The 25,382-nt window shown below is 66.6% G+C and overlaps 2 protein-coding genes across 2 annotated transcripts; both read right to left on the bottom strand.

Annotated features, from left to right (window-relative positions):
* Positions 1-30: 30 nt before the first annotated feature.
* USP36 (ubiquitin specific peptidase 36) lies at positions 31-10,959 on the bottom strand. Its single transcript, XM_063351741.1, has 20 exons — positions 10,846-10,959; positions 10,183-10,456; positions 9,889-10,110; positions 8,986-9,096; positions 8,581-8,683; positions 7,866-7,933; positions 7,377-7,447; positions 6,889-6,971; positions 6,449-6,560; positions 6,013-6,153; positions 5,636-5,736; positions 5,191-5,329; positions 4,262-4,957; positions 3,476-3,600; positions 2,381-2,905; positions 1,938-2,104; positions 1,388-1,558; positions 1,022-1,137; positions 799-931; positions 31-725 (listed from the first exon to the last, which is right to left on the bottom strand). The coding sequence occupies exons 1-19, from the start codon at positions 10,846-10,848 to the stop codon at positions 800-802; spliced, it is 3,360 nt and encodes a 1,119-aa protein (XP_063207811.1). The 5' UTR covers positions 10,849-10,959; the 3' UTR covers positions 31-725; position 799.
* A 476-nt stretch (positions 10,960-11,435) lies between these two features.
* On the bottom strand, positions 11,436-22,377 carry TIMP2 (TIMP metallopeptidase inhibitor 2). The gene is made up of 5 exons (XM_063351796.1): positions 21,924-22,377; positions 14,119-14,219; positions 13,927-14,035; positions 13,440-13,564; positions 11,436-13,060 (listed from the first exon to the last, which is right to left on the bottom strand). The coding sequence occupies exons 1-5, from the start codon at positions 22,048-22,050 to the stop codon at positions 12,860-12,862; spliced, it is 663 nt and encodes a 220-aa protein (XP_063207866.1). The 5' UTR covers positions 22,051-22,377; the 3' UTR covers positions 11,436-12,859.
* Between the last annotated feature and the right edge of the window lie 3,005 nt (positions 22,378-25,382).

The following is a 25,382-nucleotide window of genomic DNA, read 5'->3' as shown; positions in this document are numbered from 1 at the left end:
CGCCGCCAGCGAGCCCAGCCCGGACACCGACACCGACACAGACACCACCCGTTTATTGCCCGCCGTCCCGGCGGCAGCGCCCCGGCCCTGCGGGGACCTGCCCGGGGCGGGGGGCCCAACGGTTCCACTGCGACTCGCACAGGAGGACGGGGGGGGACAGGGAAGGGTAAGCCCTGGCCGGGCAGGGGGGTAGGAGGTGGGGGCAGGAGGGGTCAGAGCATCCCCAGGAGACGAACACCAGCCCTGGTGCTCCCAGCCCCGCAGCGGGGGCCGGTGTCCCCCTCCCCAGGGGTGGCACGTGAACCCAGAGCAGCAGGGATGAGCTGCAGGCACTTTCCAGGAATCCCCCCCAGCCTTGAACTCCAGGCTGGGGGGGAGAAGGGGCTGCTCTAGCCCCAGGCAGAGGCACAGAGGAGCTGCGGAGGAGCCTGAACGAGGCAGGGGAGCGGGTCGGAGCTCGACAGGCTCCTCCGCAGCTGGAGAGCAGAGGGAAGCAGCCCCAGCCCACAGGGACCCCGGGGCCTGCAGGGACAGCAGCTCCCAGAAGGGGATGGCAGGGGACAGCAGGGGACAGCAAGCGCTGCATGACCCCCAGGGCTAGGGGCAGGGAGACATGCAGGACGGCATCCCCTCCACAGCAGGGTCCACCAGCTAGGACAGTACTCCCCAGCCGGTCCTTGACCCAGGATGGCTCCGTGCACCGGCTGGGGGACGCAGATCTCAACCTGGGAGGAAAGGAGCGGTGTTAGCACCCTGCCAGGCAACTGCCCCCCTCCCTGCCACCCTGGGCTCACTCACCTCAGAGCCGATGGCTCAGGCTGGTCACCTTGGCAGGATGTGTCACCGACCAGAAGTTGCGCCTGTTCTGCAGCTGCTGGAAGGAATTGAAGTGTCTCCTCCGCTCCCGCTTCATTTTTTTAATCTTCTTTACCTGTCCAGAGGCAGGAGGGCTCCTGGGGTCAGAGCGCAAAGTCCCCCGTCTCCCCCCACCCACCCCAGCCAGGACACGGCCAGCACCCACCTTCCCTCTGTCAAACTCCTCGTCCCACTCATCGATAACAGTCTCGCTCCGGGCCCACGCTGCGTCCCGAATGGCGTCCTGGCTGACAGCCGAGATCTCGCCCTCCCAGGTCAGGACTGCAGAGCAGCACGGTCAGCAGGGAGCACCACGCTGTGCATGCTGCACCCGCCTGCACAGGGCCCCTGGGGCAGCGGCAGCAGCCCCTCGGGCAGGCGCATCGGCCCACCTCCCAGAGCCCCACAGCTGTCTGCACCGGTGCTGGGGGCAGCTCAGGCCCTGGCAGAGCACAGAGGGCTCTGCCCGCCTCCAGGCCTTGAGGCAGGGGAGCTGTGAGGCTGTTCGCCCACCCAGGTGAGCGGGGATTACCTTGTTTGCCATAAGCCTTGTCCAAGGAGTTCCTGAGCAGCTCTTCCACCACGCTGGACTCCTCCTGGCTCCTGGGTGCTGTGCCAGCCCCACGGCCGGGCTCAGGGCTTGGGGCAGTTGGGCAGGGCCCATACCCATCTCCAGCCTGGCTGTCCCAGGCACGTGCTGCCACTGCGGAAACAGGCGGGGTGAGAAGGCGGAGGGAGCAGAAGGGAGCTCCTGTGTCGCTCCATCCCCAAGGAAGGTCTTGCCCCAGGAGACATTGTCAGGATTTAACAAGGTCCTGATGGCCCATGGTCTTTGGTCATATTGGGGCCCCATCTTCACCCCTCAAGGGCCCATCCCCTCGAGTCTGGAGAGGAGCACACCCTCACCCAGCGGCACACAGGCCTGCGGGCAGGCCAGCCAAGGACTGGGGTCAGGAGGGCGGGCACCTCCAGGCAGTTGTGGGGACCAACAAGCACCAGGGACTGGACACCAGTGCTCTGAGGGGCTGTGTGGGCAGACCAGCAGCCGGCTCCAGGCAGGGTGTGGAGGCACATGGTCATACCTGGAGCGCTGTCTGCAGGGTGGATGCCGTTGGCAGCCGGCTGCTCCGAGGCTAGGCTGCTGAGGCTTTCCCTCCGCTTGCGCTTGCGGTGCTCGCTCTCTCCAGCCCCAGCCTCCACACTCCGCTGCTGCTTTGTCCTCCTGGGCTCCATCTCAGCCCTCCTAGAGCTGGGGAAGGCAGCAGGGGTCAGCTCGCTCTAACCAGACCAGAGGGGAAAGCGTTCGAGCTCCCTGCAGGGCAATGGGACGCAGGGACACCCGCACCCCAGCACTGGAACTTGGCGAGGGGTGAAACCACCCCCAGCAAGCCAGTGCTTCAGCTCGCTCCACGGCAAGGCTTGTCCCACCCACAGAAAGACACGAGGCACCCAACCACAGCCCAGGGAGCCTAACTTCAGGCAGAGCGGAGGTGCACAGGGCTCTCGCGTGACCCTAGCCCCTCACCTGCCCGAGGACAGTGTCCCAGAGCAGTGCTCTTCTGTCTCCTCCATTCTCCTCTTTTTCTTCTTCTTCTTCTTCTTGACTGGGGAGATGGGCTCCGTGTCCCGGTAAGTACTGGGATCTGTCACTTGCTGCTTGGGCCGGCTCTCCAGGTCCTGACAGCCCGGCCCCTCCTGGCTACCGCTGGGACCCTTGCTTGCCACCTTCTTCCCCGTGAGGGACACCGAACCCTCCCGAGCAAGATTTTTCTTCTTCCTGGGGGGGCTGGAGACTTCATCCTTGCCCTTCACAGGTGGAGCATGAGGGCTGCTGTCTGCTCCATGATGATGCTTTCGCTGCTTCTTTTTGGAGGAACCAGGGGTGGTCTGGCTGGGCCCCCTCTCCCTGCTGCAGGGAGGAAGGTGGTGCGAAGGGTGGGCAGTGGAACCGTTGGTCAGGGGGGAGGCTGGGGGCCAAGGGGTTGAGTTGAGGATGAAGCTGAAGGTGGGCTTTTCAGGATTTGGCAGTTTGGGAGCAGATGAGGACAGCCTGAAGGACGGGAAAAGAGGCTGACATGATCTGAAAGCCAGGTCGGGAGCAGGAGCGCCTCTCTCCCTTCCCACCCCGAGGTGCACGAGCACAGCACCCAACGGCTACTGTCACGGCCACAAAGTCTGAATCAGACCCTGCTCTCAGAGCAGCAGCTGCAAGCGCACAGTGACCCTGCAGCTGCCCAGCGCCAGCCACGCACAGGGCACACACTGTCCCACGGGGGATTAGCAAAGAGCGAGTGTTGCTGCAGCACATGCCGATGGTGAAGGTTACAAGGGAGACCTGGAGCAAGATCTAGACCAGGCTGGTGCCTCCTGATCCCACAGGACACTAATACGTGGTCAGAGCCTGCAAAGCTCCCTCCCACCCTGTACCGACAGTCAGAGAATCCGCCCTGCTTCTAGGATCCAGAACAAGCACTGCCAGCCAGGAGAACAGGAGAGCTGGCTGCCAAAATCACCCTCTGAGCCAGCTGTGATGCCAGACAGCTGCCTCGTGGAGCACCCCACGGCTGCTACTGGCCTTGCTGCTGTGGTGCAGGAGCCTGGGAGCGATGGCACCGCTTACCTCGACTTGCCGAAAGGCCAGGGAGTGGAGTCGGGGTGGGTGGTGTTCGTGGGGTAGGTGTCAGCAAATTGTGGGTGAGGTTGTGCGTGGCGATCACTTCTGCTCGCCTTCCGCGGGGTGCTGCCCTGCAGTTATTGACATAAATAAAAACTTGGTGGTCTAAAGAAAAGAGGTTTCCGTGAGCCAAGAGGAGAAAATAAAAAGGGGAGCCCAGAGAAAGGGGAGGGGAACAGACACAGACGGGGGGAGGGAAGTGAGGGGTGGTAGAAGAAGAATCAGAAGTGTTTTCAGTTAGAAGCACAAAGGAAAAAAGGAAGGAAGGAAATTTAAAGAACAGAAACCCCAGCACACTGTCCTGCGCCCTGGCTGCACAGTGGCACGCCGAGGGCCAGTCCCACACTACTGCCCAGGGAGAAGGAAACTCTGCAGCCCTCCAGCTGCGGCGTCGCCTGCCCCCACTCGCCCCAGGGGACACGCTCCCCAAGAAGGCTGGTGAGACCGCCCTGCTGCAGGGGCTGGCACAGCCACCCCTCCGCCGAGCACGAAGGCAGAAGCCATTTCTCCTGCATCACTCAGCGATGTGAACAACAGCGGGGACCTGGCCCCACTCCCCAACCCAGAGGGAGGGCAGAGCCACTGCTACAGCCCTGGGCTGAGGGGGTCTCCCCACCCACCGCCGGCTTAGCAGGACACCCAACATTAGCTCTACCCTCACCCTCAACACAAGCCCCAGTTCAGAAGGCACAAGGCTCTTACTGAAGTCTCTGGGCAGATGCTCAGACTCACCTTTTTGGCGGAGAGTGCCAGCTTCTTGGCCGGTGGTGGTGACATGGTGCTGCTCAGCTCCAGAGCAGCGCTGGCCAACAGGGAGGATTTCAATTTTGCCGGCTTGGAGTCTTCAGGGGCAGCCAGCTCGGCGCCGGGGCCCTCAGCAAGGTCCGTGCCACAGTCTGTTTCCTGAGAGGTGCAGAAGCCGCCGGATTCACTCTTGCCCTTCTGGGACACTTTGGCCAGCTTCCCCGCTGCACCGTGTGCTGGGCTGGCAGCACTGCTGCCGCAGGAGTCCTTCTCCAGCGTCCCGGTGTTCTCCCCACTGCCCCCGGGCTCCTGGCTCGGGCTGGGCTCCAGCGGCAGCTTGGGTGAGGTAGGTGGCTGCTTGCTCTCCCAGGAGCTCTGCTGGGGCAGCTCTGCTTTGGCCCCATTTGTGTTACTGGTGTCGCAGAAGCCCTGAGCTGCTCTGGGTGTGGGAGGCAGCTGCGGGAAGGAGAGCGGCTTCTTGGGCCTCCGGGCTGCATCATTGGGCAGCGCTGTGGACGCGTGGGTGGCTTTCAGGGGCAGTTTGGGTGATGGGAACCCAGCAGGCACCTTCGGCGGTGCAGTTCCGTTCTGCAGCTTCGGCCCCATGCCAAACGTGCTGCGGGCCACAGGCACTCCGACCTCCTCCGGCCCCGGCAGCTTCTTTCCCGGCAGCGTGTCCGCTCTCTAGATACAGAGAGAGAGAAATTCAGCGAGGAGAGAATCCAAGGAGACAAGGATGCAGAGTGATCCTGCCCTCCCTGTCCCTCACAGAACCCTTGGCTCAGCAGGATCCCTCCTGCCCATTAGGAGCAGCGCGCCCACCTCTGCACGAAGCTGCAGCCACCCCCCCCTCGCGGAGCAGGCAGAGGGGCAGCAGCTCCCGGGAGCACTGGCTGAGAGCAGCCCTCAGGACTCACCCGGCCCATTAGCGGTGAAGACAGGGGCCCGTTGGTCACGGTTTTCTTGACCTGATCAGAGATGCTGCCAGTGCGGCCAGGCAGGCTGGAGGCAGCTTTGGCAATGGACCCCTCTGAGCTCTTCCTGGGGCTGGGGATTCTGGTGAAGGCAGAGAAGCGCACGCATTAACTGCAAGGGTTTGTGCGACTGGAACGCTCTCGTCAGAAATGCACACAAGAAACAGGAGCCAGAGGCTCCGAGGAGGTGAGGTGCTCTTGATCTACAGCAAAACCATGACAAGGGGCTGGACCTCTCCCTGCCACCCTCCTCCGGGCCAGTGCACACACGTGGGCATTGGGGCTACTTGGACCAAGCTCCTTCCCGCAGCCAGGCAGGTGCTGACAGCCCCGTCCCAAATGCTGAGAGCAGGGGACAGAGGGACTGGGGGACGCAGGGTGCTCTCACCTCAGGTAGAACAGCACATAGGCCTGCTGGTTGAGGACCACTTTGATGTTGCTGCAGCGGACCAGGTCATCATTCATTTGATACCACTGCCCATTGCTGGCCTGCAGAATGAGAGAGAACATGGTTGGGCTGCGTCCAGGGACCCTCCCGGCCTGAAGAGCAGCAGGAATGGCACCCGTCAGCAGAGCTCCTCTCCCCAAAACACCCACAGGCAACCCAGGGCAGGCAAAGGGACTTGGTAAGAGCAGACCCCCACGCTTCCTGCAACCCCCATCCAGTGCTCCACACCATCCACATCTGCTGAGCACCCTCCTTTCTGTGCACTACAGGGACCCACGAGCACCAAAGGGGGTGCCAAGAGAGCAGCCGGGGCTCACCTTCACGTAGCAGTAGTAGTGCCCCGCGTGGCAGCTGTACCCAGAGTGCACCAGCACTGCATAGAGTCCGTACATGACAGGATCCCCGTTGTTCTGAGACATGTAAGGGCGGATATTCAAGAACTCGGGGTACCCCACGTCCTGCGGAGAGAGGATGGCTCAGGAGCCTGTACAACAGACGCCTTTCTTGATAGAGCAAGAGTAGCCCGGCTGTCCTACGAGTCCCATCTCTTAAGAGAGAGGGACCAGCTCTCCCGAGGCAGAGGGCATAGTGATGAAGATGCCAGGACGAAGCAATCTCCCACCGCACAGCCGGGGATAAGCTGCAGGCCTGCGGCAGAGCTCGCACTGCGCACCGGACCACCTCCCACCCTGCCCTGGGCAGCAGGGCTTCAGGCCAGGAGACAGCCCCAGCTCTGGATTGCAGAGCCCTCACCTTTGTGATTTTGCCTCCACCGAAGTTGGCAAAGCGCTTCAGCGAGAGCGTGAGAACATTGGAGGCTCGGTGGATGGTGAAGCGTTTACTGGCCGACACTTTCTTCTTGCATCTGCACAGGAAGATCTCGAGCTATTCGAGCTGTTCCACCTCCCAGGTGATTGCCAGCTCTCGCCAAGTGGCAAACCCCATGGCAATGACCCTGCTGACACCAGGCACTGCTCCAGGGCACCTGCTCACGGCCATGGCTGCTGGCCCAGGTCCTCCTCACGATAGGAGGGAGCTGAGGAGCGGCAGGCTTCATCGCAGGCTTCCATGGCCATGTACCTCATGGTTTAGCCATGGAGCAGGTAGAGAAGCCCTCCCGTATTGCAGCTTTCCACCTGCCTCCCACCAGCACACCCGCGGGCCCCTTCCCGCCTGCAGCCCCACACACTCACTTGGCACACATGTAGGCATTCTCCCCGCCCAGCACATCCGACTTCACAAACAGCTCCAGCGCCCGCACTATGTTTGCGGCTTGCTGCAAGGACAGAGGAGAGGTCAGGGCACGAGCAGCCTGTCCACACAACAGCCCAGCTCCCTGCCAAGATGCTGGCCCCAAGAGATAACACAAGCACAACGCCACAGACTACACCGACCCCGTGAGCCTACCACCAGCTTGGCATTGGCCAGCATGCCACAAGGGACAGCTGCACTGTCCCCCCCGCCACGGAGACTCAACAGAGGAGTTGTGGCTCATGTTCAGGCAACGGGCACTGCTCTGCCAGACAGAGAAGGCAGCGCAACAACAGAAGCTGCCTCCCTCTTGCCTGCACCGTGCCTTGACCCTGGCAGGTCAAGAGCTTTGAAAGTAGTAACGGTGCAGTTGCAGGAACATCCCCCATGAGAGCCGAGCTCCTCCCCATCCCCAACCCTGCCGCCGTACCCTGATCTCCAGCGCCAGGTCCAGGTAAGGATCATAGGTGTCCGAGACAGTCTTGCACACTGAGCACTTCACTGCAAAAGAAAGAGCAATGGGCGCGCCCCGGCACCACACCTGCGCCCACCACCACCCTGGCACAGCACAGGCACCCGCAGTATTCCCCCTCTCCGGGTTTGGGCTCTGGGATGTGAGCACCAGGATTCACAGCCTGGCAAGGAGGAAGGCTGGCAATTCCACTACGTGCTGGGACAGCAAGTGTTGCTAGATAGCTGGCAACACAGGCTCCTTTGCTGGAGCTGGGGACCCACAGCCAACAGCTTTTTCCATTGCCACAACAGGGGTCATGACCCACAGGCATCACAAGACCAACCAGCTGCAGCTCTGGATAGTTTACACACGCCTAGCAACCTTCCCAAGATTTTTACTGCACAGCTCTCAGGGAAAGAGCAGCTCTGAGAGTCACAGGCCTGGGACCCAACAGCCAGCACTCACCACGGGACCGCAGGTAACCGCCAAAGATCTGGTGAACCAGCGTCGTGGCCTGGGTCTGGCGATCCAACCTAGAGACAGCAGCACCGGATCTCACACCGCCCTCCACAACGGCCACCCCCACGGGCCACCGCTGGGTCCTCAGGACACCACCCCTGCGCGCTCTGGCCAGCGGATGGGCTGCAGAGCTCCGGGAGCAGCGGGAAGTCACAGCCTCTGCTCGTCTGCTCTCCCAGTGTCGGAGCTCAGGGGGTGGCACCAGGCTCCAATGTGCACCTTCCTCCAGAAAGAGCAGAAACTCCTGGCCGGAGCTCAGAGCTGGGCACTGCAGACAGAGGCAATGCAGACTTCCCGGGATCGAGGGCCTGGGGAAAAGCTGCTCAGCCACAGAGCTGGAGCTGAACTAGCAAGCATGCCTAGATTCCCAGCAACTGGGACAGGATCCAAACCCACAGCAGCCTCAGGACTTGGGGACAGGACCACAGCTATGCTGGGGTGGAGATGTCAGGAGAAGGGAAAAGGCAGACAACAGCCCAGAGCTGTGTCACAGAGGGGCAGAGGGCTGGGCCATCCACCCGAGGCCCCTGGAGTCAGTACCTCCCTCTATGAGCCGGACCTGAGGGACACATTCACCCCACAGCCCCCTCCCGTGGGCACAGGGGACCAGCGAGGGGACAGTGGAGAAGAGCAGCGACGGGCCATCAGAGGCCCCACATACTTGGTACAGCCATTCAGGCAGGCCTTCTGCATGGCATCAATGGTGTAACGCAGGAACTCGTGCGCGTCCTCCTGATTGCCGAACCGGATGTGCTGGGCAATCTCTGCAGGAGAGGGAGGAATCAGCCCCAGCACGTGCTGCAACAGAAACAAGCCCCCCCACACACCTCGGGGCAGCGACTTCAGGGTTTGAGCCCCCTCAACCCAAACCAGACGTCAGACTCATGCTGGCCACAGGGGAAGCCCCGCACAGCCCATGAAGTCATCAGCCCCTGGCAGGCTCAGTGAGTCATCTCAGCAGAGCCATCTGCCAAGACCTGCCCCTATCTCAAAGGTTTTGCTCCTGCCTTAGTCACTGCTCTCCTGCACGGGCTACGGGAGGGAAGGGGAGGGCAACCATCCTTACTCTTGAGGTCTCGGATGAAGGACACCGGCTTTATTGCGTTGCCGCTGTTGGCAAAAGCCTGGATCATGTGGTTCTGCATAACGCACATCATGCAAAATCCTCCTTGGTGACCTAGAGCAGGAGAGAAGACAGGACATTGGGGACAAACGCAGGAGAGACGGAGGCAGAACAGGGGAGAGGGGATCTCTGGCCCAACACAGCTCAGACACTCTCAGTTTTCCCTACGAGCTCTGTGCTACTGTACAGCTACCTCTGGGGCATCCCGGGTACCCAGGGACCAGCACACGCCACCCCGGCTGGCACAGCCCCAGTGACAGTACCAGCCACCGTAAGCCCCCAGACAACACAGCATCCACATGGATGGGAACCAGGTCACAGGTACTTGCTGGAGGAGCCCACAGGTCGGCCCTGAGGAGCAGATCCCACTGGAGCCCTATGGATGGGGCTGCGAGCCCCATGTGCTCACCTTGATCACAGCTTGGAGCAGTGCCCACTGGGTTCCCTTCCAAAGCCACCCATCAACAGCACTGCCTGCCTGCGGGCAGCCTTCTGCCCTGCCCTCAGGGAGTCCCCATAGGCAGGGGCTGTTTGGGACCCCCAGCTCAGCCTCCAGGAAAGCAGCAGATCCCCTCGGACCCATCTTAGTCCTGGCTACGCCCAGCAGAGACAAAGCCTCCCCAGAAATGAGGATGCAGAGCTTGGGAACACTGCTACGGCCAGGAAAAGCGAGTCATATGCAGGAATGACCACTCGATGGAGAAAGGGGCAGGAGGGAGCTGAGAAGGCGCATCCTGACACCCGCGCAGCCCTCGCCAGAGCCATGCGCAGAGGTGCTGAGCGCAGCACTGGGAGCAGGACATGCGGGCGCTCCTGCTCCCCGCCGAGCCGGCCCTCCCCACTCACAGGTGCGGCTGTGCTCCTTGGAGAGCAGGTAGTTGGCGAGCGGTGGGGTGTAGGTCAGGCACTGCACTGTGGAGTTGAGGAAGCAGGTGTTCCCCAGGTTCTGCAGCCCAGCGCCGATCCGGTAGATCCGTTCCCACTTCATGGAGAGGCGCTCCACGGGGAAGAGCACCTTCTGGGGCGCGGGGACCCCATCCCCCAGACCGCTCGGGGCATGGCTGCCACCTGCGAGGAGAGGGGTGCTGAGCCGCGGGGGTGCGTAACGTGGGGAGGGCCCCCCTCGGCCCCTCAACCTACCCTGCTTGCCGGGCGCTCCCTCCTCAGGGCCGCGGTGGCGGCCGGTGGCCTCGGCGCGGGGGTTGAGCAGCACGTACTTGCCCCGCAGCAGCTCCAGGTGCCCGGAGACGCCGCGGCTGGCGGGCTCGAACTCGATCTTCTGCAGCAGCACCTTCTTGGCGGAGGCGGCCAGCAACCGGCCCAGCTCCCCTTCCTCGCCCGCCTCCCGCCGACCCGGCTTCAGCGCCTCCTTCAGCTTCTCCACGATCGGCATGGCGGGGCCCGGAGGCCCCGGCTGCGGGGAGGGGGCTGCCGGTCGGGCGGGGGCGCCGGGCGGTTCCGCTACCGCTGCGGGGCCGCGCGTTGCCGGGGCAACGGGTCGCGGCCTAGGCCCGCCCGCAGGCCCCTGCCCCCGTCCGCGGGGCCTAGGCCCACCGCACGGCCCCCGCCGCCGCGGGCACCGCGCCGCCCGCCCGCCGCAGCCCGCGACCTTGAGCGCCGCCGCCACGTACGGCCTGCCCGGTACCGGCGCCCCGCCGCGCCCGCCCCACGGCAACCCCGCGGACAGGGTAGCGGGGGAGGGAAAGGGAAGGGAGAGGAGAGGAGAGGAGGGCGGCGCGATGCGGAGCGCGGGCCCCGGCGCCGCCGGGCCCACCCGGTGCCGTCCCGCCCGGCCGCACTCACCATCCGGGTCCCCGCCGCCACGCGCACGTGTCGCCGCCGGAGCGAGGAGGAGGAGTCGTCGCCGCCGGAGCGAGGAGGAGGAGGAGCCGCCGCCGCCAGCTCCTTCCGCGCCCGGCCCGCGAGGGGGCAGTGCCAACGCCGGACACGCCCCCCACTGTTGACGCGCGCCCGGGGGCGGAGCTACGCCCGGGGGCGGGGCCACGCGGGGCGGGGCCGGTTGGGCGGGGGCCGCGGCTCCGTGGTTGTGCGCAGGCGCGCGGCCCCGCAGCGGGGGCGGCCCCGATCCGGACCCCGCCCCCCGCCCCCGTTCTTCCCGTTCCCGTCCCCGTTGTTGCCCTTCCCCGCCGCGGTCGGCGCTGCCGGGAGTGGCTGAGAGCGGCCCCTCCCTTCGCCGCCCTGTTCGTTGCCCGGCGGATCCGGGCTGTCACTCCCGCGGCATCCCGCCCGGTGCCCCGGGGGCACCGGCCGCTCGTCCCCCGCCGCCGGCGCAGCCTCCCCCCTCCCCGCCCGGAGCCGGTATGAGCCCGGCGGCTGGCGAGGAGAGAGAGAAATTAGAGCACAGGGAGCACAGAGGCGGTGGGAAACAAGTGGCGATATTGACTGACAGACAGATACCAGCGACAGCAGCAGCGGGTACAACCATACAGAAAGCGAACGGGAGTCGTATATGGGATTGATTAGAGGTTGGGGTTTTTTTTTTCTTTTTCTTTCTTTTTAATTTTTCTCTTTAATATGTTGAAATGGCCCAGACTGGTCCAGTACGACATCTTAAACCTCCCAGGGACGCACAGCATGAAAACGCCCCCGGAGCAGGGTTGCGGGGATGGTTCCCGGCACGCTCCCCAGGGCTGCGGGACGGGGCGGCGGGCGCACCGGAGCTCCGCGGCACACGCTGGTGCCGCTGCGACCTGGGAATGGCTCAGAGAAAGCGGGGCCCGAGGTGTGTGGGAGGATTCCCTGGAGGGGACGGGTTTTCCTGCGGCTGTGCCAGGTGCCGGCCTCCATCCCTGCCGTGGCAGAGCAGGGAGTGGGACTGGCCGGGATGCTGCAGCGCTGCCGAAGGCCAGGGCTCGGCTCAGCAAACAGCTGCACAAGGCGATGGTAAACACCCTGCACCGTGCCACCGGGGCTCCTGGGGACCTGCTCCTGCCTCGGGTGCCCTGCCGGGGGGGAATGCCCTGCCAAGCCCCGCTGCCTGCCAAGGCCGGTGGGGCTGAGCCCATCGGCGGTGGCAGAAGGGTCTGGCAGCAGCTTTCCACCCACGCAGGGGTTTGCGGTGGACCCCCGTGCAATGCTGGGGAAGGTGGTGAGTGCCGTGCTCACCTCTGCATCCCCATGGGGCAAGAAGCATGTGGAGAAAGGGGCAGCAGCACCCGGGTGCATGCAGGGGGGTCACCCCAGCCATGCGCCCCTCCGGCTTTTTGGGACATGGCGCCTGCGCAGGAGCCATCCAGCCCTCTTGCACACAGACGGGGCTCTGACGCACGGTAAAGCCCCCCCAAGCCCGGGCCTGGCGAGCTGTGCCCTTCCTGCACCCCAAAGGGACGGACAAGCAGTGGGTGGGGAGGGGGGTGGGGGGTCCCTGGTGCTGGAGGGTGTCTGGGGATGCTGTGGTGGGGAGGGCTGTCTGGCAGGAGCTGCTGGGGCGGTTGCCTCGCGGCAGGGGCACTGGTAGACCTGCTACGCAGACGGGGCAGCTCCCGCCACTCACGAGGGCTCCATTCCTTCTGGGGCGCCAGGGCTGAGCGTGGCCGGGCAGGGACGTGGCCCTGGTGGGGGGGGTCCCCCTGCGCCCCACTCAGCCCTGCCACTGGCATGGCCGCGGGCTGCCAGGTGCCTGCGACGGAGCGGGTCCCCGTCCCTGCCCCCCGCACGCATGTGGCAGGCGCCGCAGCCCAGGGGCCCCCGCGACCGAGCGGATTTTCATGCTGTCTCCAGGAATTGATATCAGCGTGGACCAGTCTAACATCTCGCAGGTTTTTTTCTACTGGCTACTGGAATGCGCTCGTTTGGCTTAGGGGTCCTCGATGTCGAGAAACTCTTGCTTGGGGGGGGCCATGCCGCGGTACCAGGCGCACGAGCCGTCGCTCCTCTTGATGCAAGCGTAGTGCTTCGCCTGCCGCCCGTCCACGTTGTTCTTCTCCATCGCCCAGTCTGTCCAGAGACACTCGTCCGAGGAGGAGACGAAGCAGGGGATGGAGAGGCAGCGCGAGATCTGCGCACAACAGAGACCGTCACCCACCACCCCCGGGGTGGAACGCTGGGGCGGGGGGAAGCAGCACAGGGCGGCTGGGGCTGGTGGTCCAGCTCTGGACCAGGGACGCCAGGCTGCCCCATCCCAGCGAGGCGCAGCAGGGATGTGATCCCGATGCAGGGGGACTGAGGGGACCCCTGGGTATGGGTACCAGGGCTGGCCTTGGTTCCCAGCCAGGGAGAGCCAGAGGCTCGGCAGCCCTTCCCGTATCCCCGGCCGTGTGCTGTGCCCCCTGCACAGCATCATCCCTGAAGGACGGGGAAGAGCATCCGACCGCGGAGCCTGCGCCCACCTCGAGGCTGCAGACCCCCCCGCGGTGGAGGGAGCTGCCCGTGCTCACCTTGCACTCGCAGCCCATCTGGTACCGCTGGTTTAGGCTCTTCTTCTGGGTCGGGCTCAGCGAGTCCCAGGTGGAGACCAAGTCGCAGAGCGTGATGTGCATCTTGCCGTTGCCCTCTGACTTGCCTGGGGAGAGGCCACACCGACCGCTCAGAGGGACCCCCCAACGCCTGGGACCCAACCTTGACTTGGGGTGCCGGGGGCTCAGCCGGGCCTGGGGGGCTGGAGGCTGCTGCAATCCGTCCCCGCCTGCCATGCACTGTCCCCACAGCCCCAGGGAGCAGAGGCTTGTCCCCCAGCTGCCCCTGCCACAGCCGGGAGCTACCAAACACGGCCAGGACACAGCTGGGGAGGCCACCGAGGGCTGGTGGTAGGAGCCAGGGGGGCGCTATGCACAGGGAGCAGGCATGCAGGCGTCTTGGGAGGCATATCTCAGGGCCAGCCCTGCCACCAACGTCCCCCAAGAGCCCTCCCTCATGGCCACCCACCTGCGATGAGATATTCCTTCTTCCCGCCGGTGTCCAGCAGCCGGCCGCACACGGCAGTGGACGGAGCCGTGTAGATGAACTCTATGTCCTTGTCAGGGCCCTTAAACATCTGGAGAGAAGGAGCAGGAGTGAGCAGCTGGCGCGGAGGCTGCCCCGTCCCCCCGGGTCTCCTGCCCCAATGTGCCTCGTTACCTTGATCTGCTTGATTTCATACTGGATTCGTTTGATCGGATTCCCGTATATATCGTTCCCCGAATCCACCTCTTTCGCAGAGACGGCTTTTGCTCGGATCACTGCAACGGAGAGACGTCGAGGTCAGCGGGGGTGGCTGGGGACCGGAGGCGTTGCCGGGTGGGACGGTCCCACTCAGCCCCCCCATCCCACAGGGGCTCCCACCTTCGCGCAGGGCTGGCTGCCCGCAGCGAACCCCCCGTCCCCCCTGCAGACACCCAGCTGCCCGTGGACCTGGCTGTCATGTGCTGTCCCCAAAGGGACAGGGCTTTGGCATGCACAGGACGGCGACAGGCAGTGTTGCAGCAGTGCCTTCACGGCGGGTGATAAGGGAAAGTCACCCCAGGATTGCCCGGCCCCACTGCCACCAGCCGTGCTGGACCAGTCACCCTTGGCCAGCACTGGCTCGGTCCCTGCCCAGCCCCTGCTGGACTCATGGGCACAGGTTGGCCCTGCCCGGGCTCGTGCCTGTCACCCAGATGGCACTGAGACAGCTAAAACCTGCCAGCAGCGTCCTGGGAGCACCGCACTATTTGCCCACTGTCATTAATTAAACCAGTCTCTGATGAGGGTCCCAGCCAAGCGCCCGCGTGGCCTGGCAGGGCTGGAGGAGAAAAGGGCAGAGGGAGCTGTTTGGAGGGTCACCTTTGGGTGCAGAGGGAGGCAGGAGCCGTGTCCCCGTGGCACCATCCCACCAAGTGCCCCCACAGGCAGCCCGTGGCGGGGTCCCCGTCCCCACCAGGTCCTCGTGCCCTGCAGCCCCCTCCCAGAGCGGCCGGGCCAGGGAACCCACCCAGCCCCTCCAGACCTCCACCCTGGGGGAGCGGGGGTCCTGGGGTCAGGCTGCCTTTGCCCCCCGCAGCCAGAGCAGGGGGTCCCCATCCCACCACGGAGGGGTCCTGGCTGCCACGGGGCGATGCTCTGGCTGCCGGCTCCCTGCCAGACCCCCAGCGACTGCGCGCGGAGCCTCACACCGTGCAGGCGCAGAAACCGCATCCTCTGGGGGCCGTGGGGCGTCGCTTCCTGCCCTCGCTGCCTGCGAAAATAACCCGGGGCCGCCGAGGGCTGGGGCAGCAGAAAAACACGTCCTGGTGAGGGGAGGCAGCGAGCTCCCCAGCCGACAGCCCCATGTGGCCCGGCCAAAGGCAAGAGCACCCCCGGCTCTGCGCAGCCCCGGTGCCGTCCCAGTGCTGGGTGCCAAGGGACAAGGTCGGGTGCCCCACGGCCAGCGAGGCCGCAGCGCCCCGGAGCCTGGGGACAGCTCTGCCCTGGAAGGGTCCCTGCGGTCATGCTGCCAGCGCAGCCCGGGGACACAGAGCAGCACGTGAGTGCTCGGCACGTGGCAGTGACCTGCGGGGCGGCCGGGGCGAGCAGGGCAGGCAGGCGGCAGGCAGCCAGCTCACCCTTACTCACCGGCTCAGGACACGGTGGGCTGGTTGGGTGCCACGCTGTGCAGGTCGCAGCCGCGTGTGGTACCTGCAGCCCCTCAGGCGTGCAGGGTCTGGGTCCCTGCGCCGAGACCTGCGGCTCGCTGCCCTGCCTGGCTCCCTCTGATGGCGTGGGGACGGGAGCTCCCGGATGGCCCCAGGCAGCACCGGGGACACTGATGGCGCCGGGGACAGTGACAGCCCCAAAGCCGCAGCTCCTGCTCAGCATCCTCACAGCTGGGGAGGGGGCCTGGCTGCAGGGCAGGGGCTCGCAGGGCTCCCCATCCCTCGGGGGTACCCCTGGCCCTGCCAGCCCCGCTCCCCGGGCATGCCTTGGGGTGGGGAACGGGGAGCTGTGCTTTGGCCAGGGGGGCAGGAGGGCAAGCGCCAGCCAAGCTGGGGACATGGCTTGTCTCCCCCACCAAAAGGTGGTGGGGTGGGAGCAGCCAGGGGCTGCCCGCCAGCCTGGCACAGACACGCTTGCCTTCTTTTGCCTGGCCCAGCAAGGAGAGGGAATCTGACCGCACTCTATAAATACCACGGGGGCACGCAGATGGGCTATTTGAGCTGAAGGTCGGGGGGGCACTGCCCCACGTGGGTACCAGTAAGTGCCGACTGAGTTTAGTCTGGAGAAGGTGGCCACCAGCACGACCTGGGGCCAGGGACCAGACTCCCCAAAACAGCCGCTCCCATCAATGTGGCACTCGCTCGGGGCAGGGAGGTGGATGCAATATCTGCTGCTACCAGGGCTGCACGGAGGGCTTTCCCGGCCATGCTCCCTCCCCCGGGGAAGGGCCGGGCCCCCTGGGCACACTGGAAACAGCAGCAGCGAGGCCGTGCGGGACGCCCCACGCTCCTTGCCCGGAGCAGGGCGAGCCCCTCGGCACGGCCCCTGCCCGGGGCTGGAGGAGCTCTGCTCAGCGAGCGCCGGCTCCGTCCCTGCCAGCAGCGCGCCTGGGTCACGGCAGGCAGGGCTGCCCCTCGCCCCCGACCCCGCGTCCTCCCGCGTCCCCCTGTGCTGCTCCGCACCCGACTGCGGCGCAACTTGGGTGCATCCAAGCCGGAGAGCCGCGCGCCGACTCCGTCCCTGCGGCTCCAGGCGCGGGGAATGGTTACTGGTTCAGTGGGCTCCAGCCTTTTCCATTCACGTGCTGATGAATCACTTGACAAAAATGCAGCCCAATTCTAGGCGGATTTGTTCTGAACAGTGCGGCTTTGTGGAGGGGACGGCTGCGCTGCGCTTTCCCCGCCAAGACCCCAGCGGAGCAGCCAAGCTGCTCTGCACCAGCCAGGAACCGGAGCGGCGAGGAGGGCGTGCTGCAGGGACGGCGGAGGGGAGTCCTGCAGGAGAGCCCGGCTGAGATCCCCGGGACGAGGAGGCAGGGCTAAGGGACGGAGAAAACCCCCGGGTGCCCAGGGACCGGCAGCCGGACCTCCCCAAATGCCAATGCCCCATTGGCTGTGTCACCCACCGCTCCTGCCACCGGTCTGGACAGCCACCAGCCGCGGGAGCCCGGACCCTCAGTGAAGCTCTCCCGGCACCCGGGGTGCACGGCACACACAACGTGCCATCAGCACCGGATGACCGAGTCTGACCAGGACAATGCTGGAAATGCACCTTCCCCAGGCAGGACGAGCTGCGGCAAGAAGATGCACCGTGGGGCAACCCTGTCCCAGCAGGGTGGGAGCCCCACCGGTGACAAGCCCTGTGCTGGCCCCCAGCACTGCACGTGCAGGCACCCCGTAATGAGGACCCCGGACCCCTCTGGGGGCAGACCCCTGCAAGGCAGCTGGTCCCCTCACTGCCCTCTGCCACCAGGATCAGTCCCACCGCCTTGGCAGTGCAGGGGGCTTCACCACCATGCCGGAGCTGCCGGCTGGCAATTCCCTGCCTCCGCACTGGGAGAAACGCCAGCGTTTGCCTTCACCTCTGCGCAGAAGCTGCTGCATGAGCAGTGATGCGCTCACAGCCGGGGCCTCTGGAGACCCCTGTCCCCTGCCCACCGAGCAGGGCTGCCCCCTGCTCCTGCTGCCTCGGGGGACTCGGGGCTGGGGCCAGTTCCAAGGGCTTTCAATAGCTGCAGCAAGGTGTGTGGGGGGCTGACTCGGCATGGCCCATGGCCGCCTCCCAGCCCCGCTCCTCGCTGCCCGTCCTGCCTGCGGCGGGATGCAGGAACAGGCAGAAGGGCCGGCAGGGAGAGGGGCATCTGCACCTGGCTGCAGAGGGATGGGGGCCACGGGGAGCTGGTGGGACATGGTGACTTCCCACCCTGACCAGCCGGGGCTGCCTGTGGCCGAGGAGTCCAGGGCATCCCGCAGCAGAGCGGTCCCAACGCCACGGCGGGCAGCGGGGCCACCAGGAAGGGCCCCATGCTGGGGCCCGGCCGACCCCACGCTGCTCCCCAAAGCTGGCGAGGAGCACGCGACCAACTGTGACAGAGCCAGGGGCAAACAGAGTCACCCAGAGCCACAAACCCACCAGGACGTCTCTCTGGACTTGCCAGCCGGCAGGATGCCGTCCTCCTCAACGCCTGCTGCGCCGCTGCCCCAGCTCGAGGGCTGCACCCCGCGTTTCTGGCTGCTGAGCTGGGGGTTCCTGCTGCGGACCGTTGCCATCGCAGCAGGAGCGGGCAGCCAGCGGGGAGATGCTGCGAGACCCAGGTTCTGCCTGGGGAGGAGGAAAGGGAGTCTGGAAGCGGTGACCTGCCCTGGCGAGACCTGCCAAGAGGGGAAGCTGCGTGGGTGCTGCCCTGCAGCCGGAGTGGATCCTGCCATCGCCCCCCGCCAGCTCAGGGGGAAGCTGCTGAAAGTGCCTGCCTGTGTGTGCCCCACGGGCAGAGGGGCTGCACGAGGAGCCTCGGCCCACAGACTCCCCTCCTGGCCAGAGACGTGCCGAATGGCCACCCCTTCCTCCGCCATCCAACCCCAGTCCCCACCGTGCGGCCCCGCCAGCACCCACCCGCGGCCGCCCGGGAAGCGCCGGTGCCCACAGACCGCGGGGGCTGCTGCCGGGCTGAATGGCCAGGGAACAAAGCTCCCTTCTCCGGGGCTGCTGGCAGCCGGCTGAGCGAAGGGGCCGCCTGCCAGTGCCAGCACTGCCCGCCCCGCACCACCACCCGTTCCCGCACCAGGGGCAGCCCCAGGGTCACTCCAGCCCTGCCTGAGGCCAGCGGAGATGGAGAGCCGGCAAACGCCCCCGGGAGGGACTCAGCCCCAGCCCTGCCTGGCACATGGGCAGCAACCAGCGCCCGGGTGCCTGCCCGCACCCCGGCAGCCGCAGGGGCAGCAGAGCAGGGCACCCCCGTCCCGGCACAGCAGCGGGGTGGTTTTGGGGATGCCGGAGGGATGTGGCGCTGAGCACGGCAGCCCCACAGGGAGAAGCAGCGGAGGTCACGGGGGCTCCCCAGTGCACGGCAGCATCCATGGGGAGGGGGGAGGCAGCGCCCGGGCGCCAGGCCCCGCTCGCCGCCGGCCTGCGCGGGAGCCATGGGTTGTGCGCTGCCATGGCTGCCTGCGTCATTCCGGCCCTCTGACGGGAGCGGGACGGGGCCCAATCAGCGGCGGCACCAGCAGTCAGCCCACGGCCCCTCTGCGCCAGCCGCACGGGAAGGGCTGCGACCACCGGAGCTCGGCGGGGCGGCACTGGGGACCCACAGGGCTCAGCAGGGCCCCCCGGGCAGCCGCGCTCCCCCCGCAGGGGCTGCTCCCACCTCTCTCCCCAAACTCTCTCCCCTGCCCGGTCCCTGCTGTCCCTCCCCTGCTTCCACACTCTCTGCACCCCATCCCGAGGAACATAGCGCTGGGACTACTGGGATCGGTGCAAAGATGCCAGGGGCCACATTGAAGGTGCCCCCGTCCTGGGAGGCACACTGAGCCCCTGCTCTCCACTGCTCCATCGGCCCCTCCTGGCACCGGCACTGCCACACAAGGCCAAAGCCATGGCTGTGCCCAGAAGAGCTGAGCATCACCTCCCTCACCCCCGACATCCCCACGCTGCTCCAGAGGACACCAAGCAGAAGCCCCTGCAGCCCCTGGCCTGGCCACATCCTCGGCATCTCCCGACAGCTGAGCATCTCCCATGGCTGAGTGGCCCCAGCAGACACAGAGTGGCCCTTGGCCTCCATTGCCCGGGCATGGCCCCGGCAGAGGAATGGCAGATGGGGTAGCCCTGAGCCCTTGGGCCCTGCAGAAACTCACTGCCCATCTCATGGGCCAGGAAGCGCAAGCTGGCCAGGTCCCTTGGACCAAGTCGCCAGCTCTGGTGATGTGACCCCCAGCCCCTCCGGCACCCCATGCCCAAGGCAGACCCGCATCCGCCTCCCCCTGCCCCACCTGGAAATGCAGCCCTCCAGCTGCTCCAGTCCCGCTCCGTGACACAGAGCGGAGCCTCATCTGGCTGCGGCGGCATGAGTGAGGGCAGAGTGGCCGTGGGGAGGCACAGACGATCGTGGCAGGCACACCCTATGCCATGGAGCAAGGATCCCAGCACCCACACTCACACAGCTTCCCCCTGCCGAGTGATGAATGTGAGCCCTGCAGCTTGTTGGCTACCCCGGGTGCACCAGGCACCGCAGGGCATCAGCCACCTCCAAGCCACCACATCTCCGCCGAGGGCCCAGTCTGGACACAGGCCACTCCACCCCAGCAGGACCCAGCACCCCAGGCCCTCCCTGGGCTCCGTGCGCCCACAGGGATGGAGCTGGCGGAGGAGCCTCCCAGCCCCAGAGATCATACAGGGGCAAGACAAGAAGCACCAAGAAGGGCAGGGATCACAGGATGCAGGAACGGATCCATGTTGTCTGGGAAGAGAAGGCTGGGGAGCTCGTCCCAGGATGAACCCTGCTCCCCCCAGCCCAGCACTGTCCCCACCTCGGGTCACACAAGACCAGACCAATCCAGACCAGCCGTGCAGGGGACTCAGGCTGGGAGCCGGGAGGTGCCAGCGCTGCGGGCAGCGCAGCCCGGGAGGATGCTGCCACCACAGGACAGGTTCCAGATGCCCGCAGGACAAGCACCTGCGGAGGGCAGCGGGGCAGCCCCGTGCTGCCCGGCCACGCTGCGCCCTCCCGGGGCAGGGCTGAGACAGCCGGGGCTGCCGAGACAGACGGTGACTCAGCAGCTGAGTCAGGGCTGAGCCGGCACCCCGGGACGGGCAGTGAGTCACGAGTGCCCCAGAAAGCTGAGCCCTGCGACAGCATGACGGGAAGCCACAGTCCCACTCCTGGAGCGGGCCCGGGGGATCCCGTGCTCCAGAGGCACCGGCTTGACCAACAGCTCCGAAAATTCAGTGCTCCATTTTGTCTAGAAACCTCCCTGTTCTCAATCTGCTTCACAGCATGCTGTGCCCAGCAGCAAGGCCAGGCAGCGCCGGCTACACGAGGCAGCAGCCAGATACCGAGGGAGTTACTCCCACGGAGAAGAAACGCCAGGAGCTGGGTGTGGAAGGGGTGAGGGGAGCCTGGGAATCCGTCAGGAGCATCCTGGCTCCCGAGCGGGGCATGGGGCAGGGCCGTCCAGAGGTTGGGGCTGCCTAAGTGTTTGGGAATGTTACCTCTCCAGCTGAGCCTGGGAACAGCCCCGCAAAGGAGACTGTCAGGAACTGGGGCTGGTCTGTTTATTTAATATGTTAAAATTTAATAAGGGCATTATTCATAGAAAGAGGAATCCAGATCCCGGCGCTGCCAAGCCCTCCCTTTCAGCAGCATCCAAGCCGAACAAAGTGGGACGGGGGAGAGGAAATGCCTGGAAATAAGGAGCAGACGGGAGGTGACCGAGCCCGACGGCCGGCCCTACCGGGCTGGGTGCCGCTGCCGTGCGGGAGGCGGCCGCGCTCGGAGGGCCCCGGCCTCCCGTGGAGCCGCCCGCTCCCCGCGCTGCCACGTCCCACCGCGGCTCCACCGGAGCTGCGAGGGGCCGGGTTCGCCCGCGGGGCCGGGGCTGCGCGGCGGGGACCCGGCCCGGCCCCCGCCCGGGGAGCTCCGCCGGGCGCGGCCGCGAGGGTCCCCCCGGGACGGCGGGAGGAGGGACGGACACACCCCGGGCGGACGGAGGCACCGGCCGCGCCCGACCGCGCATCTGCTCCCGCCGACACACCCCCGGGGCCGGCCGGGGCGCGGAGCCCGCAGCGCACCGCACCGCACCGCGCCGGCTGCGGGCAGGTGCCGGGGAACGGGGCGGCTCTGCCCGCTCCCTGCCCGCCCGCTCCGCGCCAACTTTCCGTCCCTTCCCCCGCCGGGAAGTTCGCGCGGGCCACTGGGGCCACCGGGGCTACCGGAACCGCCGCCGGGGCTGCGGGGCCCCGCGGGGACAAAGCGCGGGGGGGCGGCGGGCGGCGCTCACCTACGTCGGCGTTGCAGAAGGCCTGTTGCGGGTGGATGGGCGAGCAGCTGCAGGCGTCGGCCGGGCGGGCCCTTCCGAGCAGCAGCACGGCCAGCCAGGCCAGCAGGCTGGGCAGCGCGGCGGGCATCTTGCGGCGGGGCTGCGGGCTCGGCCACCCGCCCGGGAAAAGCCGCGGCCACCGCCCGGCCCGGCCGAGCCGCCGCCGGAAAGTTGGGGGGCCGGCAGCCGCGGCCCCTGCGCGGCGTTGCGGACGCTGCTGCGGCCGCTGCTCCGCTGCCTTCTATGGAGGTGTTTTCTTCCTTCCCCGGCTGCCGCTCAGCCTCGCTTTTTAATGTGCTCCGGGGATTTGCTGCTCCTCCTCTGCATGGCGCCGGGCCAGCCGCCTGCTCCCGCCCCTCCGCAGGATGCGGCTCCGCGCTCGCCTCCCCCGGCCCGGCCCGGCCCGGCCCGGCCCCCGCCGCCGGCACCGGCCGCCCCCGCCCCGGGACCCACCGCCCCCTCGCCCGGGCGGGCGCTGGCGGCAGCGGGAGGGGAAGGCGGCGGGGGCTGGCACCGGAGCCCGGCCCCGGCCTGCGCCCAGCAGAGCGGGGAACTGCAGGGGAGGGCTGCGATTATGTCTGTGCCCAAGCATTTCCTCTCCGGCTCCTCCGGCTCAGCTCATCCCACCGCTCCCGTCCCCTCGCCTTCTCCCTCCTCCGCACCCACCGCACGGCCGGGCGATGGCCGCGCTCACCCGGGGGTCCCGCACCGCTGTGCCGTGCCCCACGGCCCTTGGCCTGCAGCCACCGGCCCTGAAGCGCGTCTCCAAAAACCCCACCTCGTCCCTGTCCTGGCTGCATCACCGCGGAGGGTGTCAGGATGCTGCCGGTCACACCGTACCTGTACTCCAGTGGCATGAGCGAAGCGGGCAAAGAGCCCAGCTCTGCCTCCGGGCACGGACACGGCTCGGGAGCACGGCAGAGCCAGGTGCTGCGGGCACACGCTGGTGGTGACAGCCAGCACCGCGGCCACACAACCCACTCCTGAGCCAGCCTCTGGCCACAGAACTGTCCTGCCACGGCTACTCACGTTTGAGGGAGGTGTCAGGGCTGCTTGCCCTTTAGGATGAGAAGAAACAGCGGAAACGTGGGCAGCCGAACCCGCTCCAAGCCCTGCTTGAGCCTGCAGGGAACCTGTGGGAGGTGGCTGCATTCACGCTGATGGGATGCTGGATGAAACCTGAAGACAGAACTCCAGGTCCCTGACTCCGCTGCAGGGCACAGGGTTTGCAGATGCTTCAGCAGCAGTTGCCAGGAGTCCTGCCGGCCCAAGGCACCAGGTGCTGCCGCATGCCCAGGTGCTGCTGGGCGCTCGCACTGCTCCCAGGGCACTGCGGGGCTGAGGGTCTGGGGGCCCAGGGGTGCTGTAGCTTGTTTGTGGCAAGGCAGGGGCTGAGGGTCCTGCTGTCCATGCCGCACCGCTGCCCCGGGCGCCTCCCAGGCCGCTGCTATCCTGCCTGCATGAGGGGAGATGTCAGATCGCCAGGAAAAGGGCCAGGACAGCTGGTGGGATGGTCTGGGGGCACAGGGGGACATGGTACAGGGTGGCCCCGCTTCACAGCGGGGTGCAGAACTCCCTGCCTGGCTGAGCCCAGGAGACAAGGAGCCACACAGTAGGGACAGCCACAGGGACAGCCACCGGCACAGCCCCGGGACCAAGACAGGTGCTGTGGAGCCACCGACCCTGGGCCAGGAGAGTGAGCAAGGCCGGGAAAGGCTGTGCCAAGTGAAGCGCAAGGCAAGGGCAAAGTGGCCGATGTGGCCCGTGGCCAGCTGGCACCTGGGGTGGGCTGGGGACGCGCCCTGGGTGCTGCATGGCCCCAGAGGCCACGTGCACGGGCCGCGTCCAGCTCTGCCCGTGGCACTGGGGATGGGTCCGTGCCCGGGGCAGAGCTGCCCCGCAGAGGAGACGAGCGCATCTGCTCGCAGCCCAGCGCCACATGAGTCATTGTCTGGGCTAAACGAAAACACGTGTCCAGCCTCGTACGCGCTCCTCGCTCGGCTCGTGGAGGTGCCGGACACTGTAAACAGGGGCAGGGGAAGGCGGGGGGGGATGTGGCCGGCCCAGCCGGGCTCTCGGGAGGGCTCCCATCTCTGCCAGCTCTCCCCACCGCGTGTCCTCCCATCTGACCACAGCCAGTCACCGCATGGCTGGTCCCACAACAGGGCAGTGCCAGGGCAGGTAGGGGAGGCATGGGGGGCCCAGGGCCAAAGGAACCCCCCTGAACCGCAGTAGCCAGTCGCAGCTCTCTGAAGCCCTGCCTGCTGGTAGAGCTGCCCACAGGGCTGGGTGGCAGCAGGGACCCCCCAGCCGCAGGGCAGCCCGAACCCGTGGTGGTGTCAGCTGGGGGCTTGTGCCCAGAGCAACGAAGCAGCCGCTTATCGAGCTGCGCCCCTGCCTGCTCCCGGGGCACAGGGTCCCTCCGACAGCAGCATCCCTGCAGGCACCCGGGACTGCCAGGAGGTCACCGTGGTGTCACATTGGACCCGTCCCCATGGGGCCCCAGACCACAGCTCTGGGGGGAGGGGTGTCCTGCTGCACAGCCAGGGTGGCGGAGAGTCCTGGCACCACAGTCACCCTGTCCCCCATCGGCTGCCCTGTGCCATCAGCTCTCCCCTGCCAAACCAGAGGGTCACCACGGAGCCAAACACCAGCCCCGGCCCCTCGCTGGTGGCTGGTGTGAAGCTGAGCTGCCCCACGAACTGGGGCAGGGGCTCGGCTGAGCCAGGGGAGCGTGGGGCAGGCCAGGAGCTGCTGTCCTTGTGGTCAGTGGGGTGGGAAGGACACCCCGGGGGCCTGCAGATGCCCATGTTTTGCTCTTTTGGCTCCCTAGAGTGGTGCAGGTTCCTCCCAGGGGCTGCTGCCATGATTTCACAATACTGCTGGCGAGCTCGGGAAGGGCTCCCCAGCCAGCCAAGCCCGGGGCTGCTGCGAACGCTTCCCAGCTGCTGCCGGCCTAGGGAAGCCAAGCTGGTGCTTCTGGCTCTCCCTCCTGCGCTGAGCACGGCAGCCCTTGAAGCAGGGATGGCCAAGGTGCCTGCCAGCTCCCGGCGGCTTCAGTCCAGACCCCGGCTTTTCCCGGAGCTGACAGCTCTGTGTCCAGAGGCACTGCCGGGGCCTGAGCCGTGCACAGCCAGGGCTGGGAGAAGACACGCAGCCAGAAAACCACGTACCTCCTTGGGGTGCGGGCTGGGAATGGCGTGGGGCTGGGTGTAGGGATGTGTCCACAATTACACCCGGCCACGGCTGTTGGCCCCATCAGGCGCTTGGGGCCACGCTCGCTTCCCCCAGCCCCATGGGCAGAGCCACTGTGCTGGTACAGCAGCGCCAGGAGTGGCTCTGGCCCCAGCTGCCAGCGCTTGAGGCCTCTAAAAGCCTCTTCCCTGGTGCTACTGACAGTGTGGGAACTGCTGCGTGCCC

Source organism: Chroicocephalus ridibundus, chromosome 14, assembly GCF_963924245.1.
Source record: "Chroicocephalus ridibundus chromosome 14, bChrRid1.1, whole genome shotgun sequence".
NCBI classification, from domain to species: domain Eukaryota; kingdom Metazoa; phylum Chordata; class Aves; order Charadriiformes; family Laridae; genus Chroicocephalus; species Chroicocephalus ridibundus.
This window is presented reverse-complemented; position numbering and strand designations above follow the sequence as displayed.

Coding starts and splice junctions, on each gene's coding strand:
- USP36 (XM_063351741.1), bottom strand. Junction 10,111..10,182: donor GGGAGCGCCCGGCAAGCAGG/GTAGGTTGAGGG, acceptor CTCTCCTCGCAG/GTGGCAGCCATGCCCCGAGC. Junction 3,601..4,261: donor TGGCACTCTCCGCCAAAAAG/GTGAGTCTGAGC, acceptor CAATAACTGCAG/GGCAGCACCCCGCGGAAGGC.
- TIMP2 (XM_063351796.1), bottom strand. CDS start 22,050: ATGCCCGCCGCGCTGCCCAGCCTGCTGGCCTGGCTGGCCGTGCTGCTG. Junction 14,220..21,923: donor CTTCTGCAACGCCGACGTAG/GTGAGCGCCGCC, acceptor TCTCCGTTGCAG/TGATCCGAGCAAAAGCCGTC. Junction 14,036..14,118: donor ATGAAATCAAGCAGATCAAG/GTAACGAGGCAC, acceptor CCTTCTCTCCAG/ATGTTTAAGGGCCCTGACAA.